The 13124-nt window shown below is 33.9% G+C and overlaps 1 protein-coding gene across 3 annotated transcripts in view; it reads right to left on the bottom strand.

The window, feature by feature from the left end:
• Positions 1–127: 127 nt before the first annotated feature.
• mol (dual oxidase maturation factor 1 mol) overlaps positions 128–13124 on the bottom strand; it is a 68201-nt gene continuing 55204 nt past the window's right edge. For all 3 annotated transcript variants that reach the window (XM_073093194.1, XM_073093195.1, XM_073093196.1), the window contains 9 exons: positions 8525–8701; positions 7976–8033; positions 5729–5866; positions 4318–4543; positions 3715–3926; positions 3199–3379; positions 2742–2900; positions 2162–2275; positions 128–1809 (listed from right to left, as the gene is read on the bottom strand). In XM_073093194.1, coding sequence (XP_072949295.1) covers positions 1764–1809; positions 2162–2275; positions 2742–2900; positions 3199–3379; positions 3715–3926; positions 4318–4543; positions 5729–5866; positions 7976–8033; positions 8525–8701 — 1311 coding nt within the window. In that variant the 3' untranslated portion in view covers positions 128–1763. The remainder of the gene's footprint in view (positions 1810–2161; positions 2276–2741; positions 2901–3198; positions 3380–3714; positions 3927–4317; positions 4544–5728; positions 5867–7975; positions 8034–8524; positions 8702–13124) is intronic.

Raw genomic sequence — 13124 nt, 5'->3', positions numbered from 1 at the left:
AATCAGTGATTTTGTAAACTTTAGATCGTTTTTTTTATTCTTAATAATGTTTTTAGTGCCTTCTTTATTGTTGTATTTCGTAAACTATCTATTCAATTCTAATAAAACATAAAATAAAACAATAACATAATTTTCAATTGGTGTATTTTTATCACAATAAATATTTTTTTACTATCCTCATGTTATAATTATTAATAAAACTCTGGTAACATAAATTACTTACACGTTCACTATTGTAAATACATTTTTACAACATTGAAAATGTTAGTGACTTACTTTCTAAACATTAATTGACGCAGTTTTACTGTTTATATGGTTAATACCACTAGTCCTTATAGTTCTTAAGGTAACAAAAATCTAGTATATTATTATGTACACGTTGTAATATAGGGTCGAGTAGTAAGTACACCGAAGAAAACAAGTCTTAAAACATTTTAAATCATAGAAATTTTCAAATAACAATTCGACATTCATGTAGCTTCATTTTCAGCTTCTATTTTATGTTTCTATAATTTATCATCATGTGGGATCATGTATCAATTTCATTCAAAATCTGATCAGTAAAATTTCAAAATCCCTTTATTAAATAAACCGTGAAATAAGTACAAATAAAGTGTCTCTCGAATTTATTTACACCACGTTACTCAATACAACGAAGAGAAAATAGTATCAATTTATCCTTACGTACTTAAACATATACATACCTTTACTACCTCATAATACTGTGGTAACCTTTATTTAGTTAATTTAATATTAAATTCACACCATATTTCAATGTTTAACAATTTTAAAATTAAAATGACAGTATTTTACACAAGGACTTCTCTCGGAGCTTACTCAAACACATTTGAATTTATAACTAGGCATACGTTTTACAAAATTATACAAAATAAATAACTTACAGCTAAATATTAACATCTACATGACTTCATACTAGCTTAATATATTATCGTAGGAAAAATACTTATTAACAAAACCGCGGAGAGAAAAGTTTCGAATTGTAGAGAAATGTTAGACTTTTGTAAGTAAATAAAATGAAAGGTAAATAAAGAGGTATCGAATAATTTCTCAAAAAATATTTTTAGTGTTTTAAGTCAAAATATAAACAAATTTTAATAATTTTCGTCGCAATATTTCGTTAACGGATTTGTTAAAGCCCGTTTAGTAATCAATTTATCTAATTTTACCTTCCGAAGATTGAAACTTGACAATTTTACGCAGAAATTGTCAAATGTCGATGTGTGGTATACAAAATATTAGATAGATCGATTAATAATAACGAGCGTAAGTCAAACTACTTAGAAAGCTACGTGATTATAGTTAAAGTAACATATTGTAGTCCTTGAAAATTTCCAGGTGTCAGATTACATAATACATGGCACAAAGCATTCACTTGTGTGTCGATGCAGTCGAATACTTATAACTACACGAACTATTATTCAGAAATTAATGCGAAAATACGTTTAGTTTATTAAGTTTACACGTTACTTATGACACTGGATGGTTAAACAAAACTAAAGAACTTTCCTACTATTATGTTACATATTTACATGTGATTAAGGAGTAGGCCACATAAATTAGGTACTTTCCCTCTACAAAGACTTTCTAAATAATTAATTTATAAAAATATTTTATTTTATGAATAACGCGTGGTTTCATTGTGCTCACATTTCTTTTCAGAGATCCTTAGTTTTAACGAAGTAATTTTGTAATACTATGAAATTTACAAATTGTTCTACTTTAGGGCAATGTCTATCGCTTCATCACCACATATCCTTCACTCTTTCCGTAGGCAATTGTGGACGGTACCTGTGAAACGTTAAGACATAATTTAATAAGGAATATCTTACCGTTTATAGGTCAAACCGTTTTCTGAATTAATCAACTCAAGGGATAAAGTGAGGTCAATTGAAGGTAGAAAGTGATTTATTTCAAAATACTGAAGGGAAAATTTTACAATTTAATTATCAATATGATTTGTTTGTTATAATTCTTTGCAAGGTTGTCTAATACAAATTTTAATATGATAAAGACTTCGCTAATTTTCTGTTTTAAATTAAAAAGTGCGCGATTATCCAGTGTTCCCTTCTTACATAAATCTATTTTTTATTTTAATTACAAAAGCGGTTTTTGACTTGCGATTATAAAAAATTGTTTTTACCTATGTGGTGCCATGGCCAGTGAGTTTGAAGGCGGACTTGTCGCGAGCGGGGACATTTTGATACCAGAACTGTTGCCGTTTATGCTCGACCCTAAACTTGAGGCTGAATCCACCCTGAAACAGAAATAGAAACAAAAACAAGTGATTATTCAAGTAAAAAAATAATTCCATTTGATTTATTCATCGTTAATTGATAAAAGTACATTTACCTACATTTTAGACCTTTAGAGAATACTTAATCATTATTTTAGGTATTCTCTACATATCCAAAATGTGGTTAGAGTAAATGATAATGCAAATTTGTACAATTTGCCAAGTTTAAGAGGATAATATTTTAAGAGTTAAGGGTGTATAGAAAATGGGTGGAAGGGTGCCGGACCCCCCTTACCATAAACAAATTCAGAAGCTAGCTGACGTTTTTGCCGCCCTGGACTACGCCAATGTATTTCCATCCCCTCTCTCCCATAACAAACCTCTAATTACACCCATGATAACACCTATATGATACAGTCACCAATAGAGCTATCAACTATGGTTAATAGCGTTACATATCTATTGGTAGAGATTTAATAAAAATTACCGATCTATTTGTCGCCGGAACAAGGGGTACCGCCACGGCGAGTTGGGCTTCCGCTGTTCGTGCTGGAAGGCTGGGTTGTCTCGTCCTCGGTCTACGCCCTCGTTAACTATCGACATGGAAACTTGACGTTCAGGCTCACGGGTCTTTGACGATAGCCTCCTGGAATATTTACAGCAAGAACTAATCTCACAAAAATAATGTTGATATTTGAATGTAGGGATCTAGTGTAATCCTTAACATCGTATTACGCATCACATAAGTAGGATCTTGATGTACTAATAATAGAAGGTACTCAAAGGTATGTGAAATTTACCAATCCACGAACAACTGGACTATAACTATGACGTCAAACCCTTCTGATTATGAGAGTAGACTGATGCTTAGCAGTGGAATTATAAAGAGTTAATAATGAACACAGAAGTCGTCTCGTGTATACAATAGAAGCATTTTTCATTACCTGAGTATCCTAGAAGGTAGGGAGCTTTGTGTCTGCGGCCGCGCCCTCTGCCGGCTGTCCACGATAAGCACGTGTCGATCATACGGCGTGTCGTAGTCGACTTCCAGTACCGTGGAAAACTTGTGAGGCCATACCCAGTCTAGGACGGCTATCAACAAGCCCACGACTAAGCATATGCCACCTGAAAGAAGCAATTTTAAAATCAGAATGTGACCTCTGGGATAAATTGGGATATTATTAACAGGATACATTTGCATCAAAACTCAGAACTTGATTTATGTAGTCAGAGAAGATCAAGCTTTTGATTTGCGAGCGTCGAGTTATATTTTGCTATCAAGAAATACAGGAAATTTTATTGTACGAAACGAAAATCATATTTTTATATATGTATTTGTAATTTTATACAAAACAAAAAAAGTATCACGCTAATTATTTTTAAAAAACTCGGAGGAATCTATATTATAATTGCAATTACAAATACATTGCAAATTTTATTTATTTATGTTAAATACATGCCTGAAATAAGGACGAGCCAGAAGCACCATCCCAAAGAGAAGAACAGCATTGCTCCATCAAGCCTCACGACTAGTGGATCGTGGGGCAGCGACGCCCAGTAACCTCCAGCGGCCGCGCAGAGCGTGACGCCTAAGGACGCCATGGCGTACGCACCATAGCGAGGAACTACCACGAGGAGAAGATTCATCAACAGCCATAGTGCTAATGCGGTCCTGGAATGTAACATGTAACTATAAATGTTAATTTGAGTCAAAGAGTGCTACCTCATACAGAAATACCAGAACAAAAGTAATTTTAAGAATAAATATTATCTACAGTTATGACTTTTCGGCCGAGAGTCCTACGCGGGATTAAGAAGGACGATCTTCAGATAGGAATAATATTAAAAAAAAAAAAAAATGAATTAATTTTATGTGAACACTTGATTAAGATGGTTATCACAGACTGCCTTAATCGTGTAGAATACCTGCTTTATTAGTAGTGCAACTATTAAAGCAAGCGCGGACTACTAAAGCAGGCACAACTTTCAGTTGTGAAGAAACCACTGACAAGAATACTGAGAATATCCCACCACTTTAGAGTCTGTCTGAGCAAATATCTTACCAAAGCAGCGTGGTCGTCGTATACCCAGCGGCACGGTACTTGGCACCCCATTCAAACCCCTCATGTTCGGCAGCAAAGTGTTCTGCCACCGACAGCACGGGGTACGGCAGTCCGCGTAGCAGCCCCGCCCGATACCACTCTTGAATGGCACCAGCTTCCTCCCATCGGAACTGTTCATTGTAGTCTACTCCAGGGTCACCCGTCGTTGTGTTACCCCACGAGAGTGCTGGAAATAAATGTCAAATATGAATGCGCAGAGGAGCGGTGACATTCAGAGGTTGTCAGGTTTGATTTGAATGTAGATTTCTGGTACGGAAGGTGTTTAGTGTTTTGTTTCTCTATCAGGAAAACCTAGTGTGGGGGAAAGTAGAAATCGATTTTTTAAAATGTATTTAAAGATAGAAGTAGCTAAAAAGCATGTAGTCTACCTGATGGTAGTGACAAAAGCCGCTAACTATGATTAACCGCAGATAGGATTAAAATTCTGGTTATAAGACGCGTTGCTATTTGCTGCCCTTGAGAAGTTATTACTGGATTTATTTCATTCACAATTTTTTAATACCGATGTACGGAACAAAGGCACTGTATAAGGTACGACATTGAATATGTGGATTACCATCACCCCGATAAATAAGATTTTTATCTGTTACATTTATTTCGGCGCCTTGAATTATTCTCCGTACCTTGATAAGTAATGTAACGATTGGGTTATTCGGTCATCAATCATGATTCCATCACGCATGGCCACATTATATTGCTGTTGTATGTTGTCTATAGTTAACATATATAAGGTCGATTAAGCAATCGTTCGTATCTTAAGACTTATTCAAGGGGAGGTACATTTTTAAGAGTACGCGTACGAGACAAGTGATGCATGTTAACTAGCAGCAGTGAGGAGTGGTCTATGATGTCAGCATCAAAACAAGCTTTGAATCGTTGATCTGATCGCCTTAGAAGGGAGTGAGGAGGCAGGGATGAATTGTTTCTTAAAAAATACGTAAGTACCTAAAAAATAATCTTAAACATACGAGTACCTATTCAAGAATATTTTGTTAGAATTTGTATCGTTATTTAAATTTATTTAGGGCTACTAACTAAAAAAAATCTTTATTTGTTATTTTCAATTAGCTTACTCTTACTCTTCACGCTTTACTCTTAAAATTGCTCTATTCTATCATAATAATATAAATTGACCTTCACTAAGTTCTCATATTATATAAGGTCAAGATACGTTGCTGACTCTACTCTAAGCTCTAAACGACATACTCTGCCTTATCACAGTTTTGAAACCAAAACACCAGCGCCTAAACTGCTGTATAAGACAGAATGTATTTTGGTAGATTAAGACACGTGGCTTAGATTAAAATTTTATTTTATTTATCTGACAGAAATAGAACGTTATAAAACTCACCTGTAAGAGTAACATTGACGTGTCCCAAGCCGACGTGCACCGCCAGCCAGCAGTCCAGCCGCTCGGTGGAGAAGGCGCGGTAGGCGGCGCGGGCCACTCTCGCGCCGGACACGTGCCACGACGAGCCGTGCTTGCACACTGGAACAACAGAACGCCTGGCCCAGATCAGATTTATGTCCACCTCTGTTTGAAGTTATATTCAATCTTTATCTAGCTTTGTTTTGAAGTTATAGTTATTTAAATAAAAATGTGATATTTAATGTTTACATGCACGCGCACATCGAAATCTAAAATGGACACTAAAAATCTGTGTAAACGTTGAGCATAGATTAGTAGTGTTAAGTTTATAAAGTAGTTTAATAATGTCTCTGTGTGTCACAGGACGAACAGAATAGTTTTATTGCCAGTATACTGTATAACTTGCTTTTAGTAATTATTTATTTAAATATTATGTTATTGATTATACGAGTACCTTCTTTATCACAGCGAACTTGGTTAAACAAGTAATTATGTACATACATTATGCAATATGCAATGTAACAAAAATAACCAACTGCATGCATATTATATTATGTAGTTGATTAAATTCATAATAATATATTAGTGTCTTATTATTGTGACAAGTCTTGATTAAATTAGTATTGCTAACCTTGAGTCACGAAAATAACCCGATACTCGTGTTATAAAACAATATGCAAAAGTTTGACGCGATTAAAATATATTACGACGGTTATATAATTTTCAATACTAACTGCACTTACGGAATAAATTAAAACCGAATTTTGGAGGCCAACAGTTTGACATTGGTTTTATTGTATTTATAATTACACAGAGAATTACTACAACCGTATTACCTAGATTTGTGTACGCGACTCTACCCACATATGAATTTTTATCAAAAATAATTAGCGTCTATTTGAAGTTTAGAATAAAGAATTAGTAAAATCGATATAGTGTATTTTAAGATCTTCTTTGATATAAAGGTTTGGACTTTGGATGTGTTTATGTTAAACCTAGTGTAATGTCGGAAGTCGGAACAATTTCACAAGGTAGGTAGAGAATTTTCATTCGCTAATACTATTATGGTAGAATATGGTAGATAGAGCCTTTAGCCTTCGTATCAAAACAGAGAGTCGTGCCCTCTAATGGAATTTAAATGGATTGCAGCATAAAAATGATACGGTTTCTATGTAGGCTTTTAATTACATTACTTACTAAGCACAGAGGGTTTTATCTGATAAGAAATAATGCGTTTAGTAACGGATTGCAACTGGTTTCTCCACTTGGGTGGTCACACCGCAACAATGGAGTAAGGTGGTTACGAAAGCTTACTTATAGAACCTAATCAGATTAACGCACAATTAAATTAAGAGGAAATAATTGGTTTTATACTAGGATCTCATTATACTATAAATTAAAATATTTTTTTTAAATAATGTTTAAATTGCGAAAGGTAAATTATGGTATAGGATTATACAAGCAATATTAAATGGAGTTTGTATTGTCGTTATCCAGATTTAGATGGTTTTAGTAGTTAGTATAGTTTTAATATCCAGCTTACTTAGAGAAATCAAGTAAAGCTAAAGTAAACCTAGCTAAAGTACCTAATTATCAAATACAAAAAATACATATTCTGGTTTTCTTAAATAATTTGTACACAATAATTTATGCCCATTATATGGAGAAGTAGATCTATTATTAAGATGTTTATCAGGCCTACACATTGCAGTAATAATCTAATTTAAGATGAATGTAGTACGCTCGTAACTATGTTTTTAGTTCGTATAATAAAATGTATTATTTTGTAAGCTTGTTTCCGACCAAACATTGTTTTGCAATATGCAGAAAGAGGACGTGAGTTGTAAGACAATAGTAAGTACAAGTAGTACTATGTTTATACGTAGATTCAGTTGTATGGGCGCGAATCTTATGTGGTCATTGCAAAACATAAACCGGCGTAAGTATGTATATCAAAATAGGACAGGAGTCTTTTTAACTCTATTATAAAGCGTCAAACTTGGTATGTTCATACTGCAAAATTTAATGTAGGAACGTCATATAAATAAGTTACACTACAAGCCATCGATCGATCGATAATATAATATTTATCATTATTAATAAAGTGCGAGTACTGTAGAAATTGTAGAGCCATTGGTGTCATCGCTCTCAAATTATGAACATTTTGACATTACCTAACTAATTAGTCTAGTCACTAAAATGTTATAATCTACGAAAATATATTCTTACCAAGGATAACCGTGCCCACGAAGAGACTAAGCGTAACTATGGTGAAAGTGGTGAACCTCTGAAATTAAATAAAAAATACGATGTTACAGCTATGTAAATCTTAGTTAATCTTTAAATTGTGATTGTTCCTCAGATCTTTATAAATAGTAGAGCAATTATTTTTAAGTGTCTTATCTGTTTATAAATTAGAAACATGGTATAACGCCACCCAATAATATGTACAAAGCGCACCTGACGGTAAGTGGCCGTTGCTAATTAACCCAAGATTTAAGTTGTACCTACTTAAAGTCAAAATTTACTTAAACTAAAGTTTGGAGCGAAGTTACTCTTATTGTACCATAAAACAGTTACTTCACAGTGCTGTTATTAGGCAGAAATATGAGTGACGGTGGTGGTCTATTCACGCAAACGACGTAGGGCTCTACTACCTTCAAGACTGAATATGTACAACATAATTAGCAATATAATAATAAACTTTCATGGTCAGAGGCATGGACATGGTCAGAGTGAAACTTGGTGCTTATAAATAATGTCATAGGATATACGTACCTCCTTCCTAATGCCAGGGAAGATGGCCAAGAAGGCAAGGTAGAGGGTTAGGGCGGCGATCAGCAAGGCAAGCGCGGGCACGTCGGCCGCGACCGCCGTGCGGTTGTGGTACGCGTACAGGGTCGGCCCGCCTTCCTCGCGGAACGCGTCGAACCACCCCTTCATCGCTCGCCCAGCCTGGAACCAAATTAATATGTTTTTAGTTTTCTACTTTAAATTACATTGGATTGATTATATCTAGATAATACATTGTTTTTTATGAGAACCTTTGTAAATGACTTACACACCCGTTCAAATGTTAATATTACTACAGGTACAAAGTTCAAACGACACTAAATTGTCCATCTTTTTTATAATATAGGCGTAGCAGACGAGCATGCAGTCCACCTGATGGTGAGTGACTACTGCCGCCCATGGGCATCTGTAATCAACCCCAGATAGGATTAGATATTCCTACCTGAGGTCGGCCACAGATGCGCCGATACCCCTGAGGCGCCTCGGAAAAGTATGTACCCTTACCACACCTCACCTCATCTCTCGGATTTATGTATTAGTGAATGATCTATTATCTCTCTTCAGTCATTCAGACAGACTAGTCATGGTACTATGATACATCTACTCTGGGTGATGCACTCCTCGCAATGGACCTTCACTTGACAGTCTTCGTTACGATAACATTGGATCATGGAAGTTTGTGTCGTAGCTTTAATCAAGTCAGCTCTACGCGTGGGAGGCAAGCCGCGTGACCGCTTGCCTTCAATTTTATTAGGTACCTTCAGATAACGATCAATGGAGTGTTGATTTCGAACATGAACAATGTGTCCGATCTATCATAATTATTTATTGTTTAATTATACAATTATGTAGTTGATTAGGTAGATGATAATTTAGTTTAAAAGTAAAACATGCCTAAGAGAATTTATGGACGGATTCTATTAATGACATTATGGTTGAATAAGGAGTTTGTGCAGTAATATTTAGTGCTGTTCAATCCAGTTGTCATTAAGTTGTTTTGTTCTTGTTCTTATTTGGACGTAGTTATGCAAAATAGGTATTTTAGTAAAAGTTAAATTGGTTAATTTATGATTGGTATCACTGATATCTGTATATTTCAAAACAAAAAATATACCATGCATATTTTTTGCATATACGAAAGTTGATGTGGAGATGCCATTTGTGATAGTAACTAAAAAACGGTTTTTGTGGGTTGGATCCATTTTGCATAACTACATCCATTTGTAAGATCGTATATTTTGAGTTAAATACATACTTGTTTTAAATAGATTAGTTGACACTAATTACACATATACATAAACATTAGCGTTTTTGCTGAACTGAGTTTTAAGTGTTACACAGATAAATATGTATACGTGCTCCGAGAACCCTGAGATAAACCATAGAAACCTATAACATAACTTGCTTAAAACGTGGATAAGTAATCTAAAATGAAGTAAATGAAATCTAAATAATATAGTATAATTATGTTGTGAATATTATCCAACTTATATAAGGTTTCGTTTTTAAAATAGTTGAGGTAATATTCGTGCATGTAACTAACCATAACGTAAAAACGATTAAAAAACCAGTTACTTTGTGTGAATAAAAATCATATAAGTTTACTACTAATTATAAATAATAATATAGTATGCAGTGCTTTTATGAACTCGCAAATCATGATCTTGTTGAATTGACTTACGACATAGCCGCCCACCGGCGTCGGGAAACGGATGCAGTTTACCGTTACTTTAAATACATAATCTTTGGATTATGGCGGTATTAAAGTATAGGATATACGTATGACGTACTTAATAAATTGCTTGTAATTGTAGCAACTCATTATAGCGGAAATTAGTTATATTTTAATACGATTTAAGGAGTATGTGCATTGTGCAAGCTTTTATATACGATTGGCGTCGTTTGATGTATGTATGCTGCAATGGCATTTGTTTTAGGAATATGCAGATATGTGTACAGTACTTTCCATTTTACTATTAAGATTTAAAGATCTTTATTTCTCATAGAAGACAATTAATATAATAATAATAAATAATAATAAAATTCATTTATTTTCTCTCACAAAAGGACTTAATTTATATACATTTAACAAAAATGAGATAAAATTATTTGCAAGCCTTACGTTGTGAGACAATTGTCACTTACATTAGAACAATAACTTATAATTAAGTACAATAAATTAATAATCTATTATAAAGTGATACCATCGTATAAAATGAATCATTTCGAATATAAGTATTTACCGCGGATTAACATTGGATGGTTATTATAGTACAGATGACAACATAATTTTACCTACTTGAATTATTGGTAGTTGCACAATTATAACTTTACACTAATAAGTATAGGGTAGGTATATTTTAAATATCTTTGGAATGTTCAATTTATGTCCAAGAAACGAATTAAGTTTGTCAGTGGGGCTGTTGTACATTTATTTATTAAATAAACCTCACGATATTGTTTTCTTAGTTTTAGTAATTGTATAGTTAATTCTTGATTGTTACGGATATAAACGTGGGCAACGTAGGTATCTAGTTATCTGGGGTCTTGTTCGGAGCTTGCAACAGACTCAACCGTGATTATAAAGGTTTGAGCATTGTACCTGTAATATATTTATGTGATCAGTTAAAGATCGCAGTAAAGGCGAAAAGGGTATCTCATGATATTAGTGTACGAAATGCGCACAGCGCACTTGCAACACCTTTGAAAAGCGGATGTAGGTTCAAGTATTGCCATTCAGAGCGAACGCTATTACCTACATATATTCTACGGCTGTCTAGACAGTACTTCCGTCCAAGTTATATTCAGAGTGCTTTGACATATTCAGGATAATTGAGTAAAAAATGTATTAAACGGAGCTTCAAGGTCGGCGTTGTTTTGGGAAATCCTTTGACATTACCGACTTGCCACTTTACATCTGTTTACCAATTCGCATATTTTCTCGTGTGTAATAAAATAGCAACAATTATGGAGTGGTGGAGTAAACAACTCGTTCTGTGCCACCAGTGGAATGTAGCCTTGTGTTACGGTAGCGGATATACTAAAAAGAACGTACCAATAAGATGTCACTTTAGAATGTTATGGTCAATAAATTGCGAATCGAAAGCATTTTTTGGACATTACACTTACGTTGTTATGTTTTAGATGTTGTAATTTGATTACTAGAAAGTTATGTAGACAAGCTCAAATAATTTCAATTTAAAATATATTTAACATCTATATTAATTTTATTTTGTTTTGTTGTTCGGTTGACCATATACGGTGGCCGTATAAATTAATAACTTATAAAAGTCACTCAATAATATTATATCGTACAGATTACATTTATCCACAACTTATTACAAGACTTTTAATGTAAGTTGATAATAATAACCGACCTTTGTACATTGCATTAAATGTTCTTGACATAATTAAATCAGCCGTAGGCGTAATTCTCGGAAGTAATCTTGTAATAATTTTGTTTTTCATCGGTAACCGGAAGAATGAATAAAATTTACGTTACGACGCCATTGCCATATTAAGACAGAGTCACCGAGAAACCTTATTTTTATTTATATTAGTAACATACTATATTGTACAGATTGTTTGTTTTATTTATTATATTGTGGAGGAAACTAATAAACTATGTGAGGGAATGTAACAACAGCATGGATTTTCACGTCAGCTTGATCACAAATGTTTTTTAGTCTTGAGAACTGACTTGGAAGGACTCCGGTAAGTACTTACGAGTATATTCCTGTAGAAGAGGCAGAAGGGGGACCACTGTTTACCATTTAAAAATATATTATTGTACAGTAAGTTAGTTCTTTAAAATTGTAAGATGGTTTTATAACTACATTACAGAGCAGTGTCAGGAAAAATCCTTATTTTTTTGGATCATCTTAATTGATCTTTCTTGTAATGATCAATTATAATGATCAATCTTGTGACTCAATCTTTGTTCAATTAATGAGATGTCCAAAAATACTCATATCCATTATAGAATGGTAAATAAATGGCCCATAAAATTTAACTAAAGAAGTTGATGTTTAATCTAGGCTGTATTGATCTGGGTTGGTTGACTTATGAAATGAAGTGAGTAATTCTAATCATTCAAGAAATATAGCCTACTGCCCATAGACATAATAATATTCGTATGACAGACGTAAGCAATTCCGTATAATACAGGTTTTCTACCAAAAGTCCATCACGGATGCCTTGCTTCTGCTGAGGATTAAGGTGATCATGTAAGTCAGCTGACATACACACCCACCGAAGTGGAAGAATTTCTTCTTGCAAGAGATGGCCACCATACGTCTTCGATCGAACCAAACTAAACTTGTTCTGCCTTTGTAAAGTTATTTTATTCCATTATTTACTAAAATACTTGTCCATATATGTTCCCTACGGTATAGCAAACTATCAGTATTAATTTACTTGAATTACAATAATGTATGTAACATTTGAATACACCAAATGTTAGAGTAGCATCGTGGACATTGATTTAAATCGTCGTGGGATTCGGTTGTTCGTGCGATATCGCTGCTTGAAATATTACTCACGATCCATGTCTGTCAAGAATCAAGATGTTTGGAAGATATTAATT

Source organism: Epargyreus clarus, unplaced genomic scaffold (assembly GCF_041222505.1).
Source record: "Epargyreus clarus isolate Ecla_fem2 unplaced genomic scaffold, WU_Ecla_fem_2.2 ptg000004l, whole genome shotgun sequence".
Classification (NCBI taxonomy): Eukaryota; Metazoa; Arthropoda; class Insecta; order Lepidoptera; family Hesperiidae; genus Epargyreus; species Epargyreus clarus.
The sequence above is the reverse complement of the archived record's forward strand: the minus strand, read 5'-3'. Positions and strand labels throughout refer to the sequence as shown.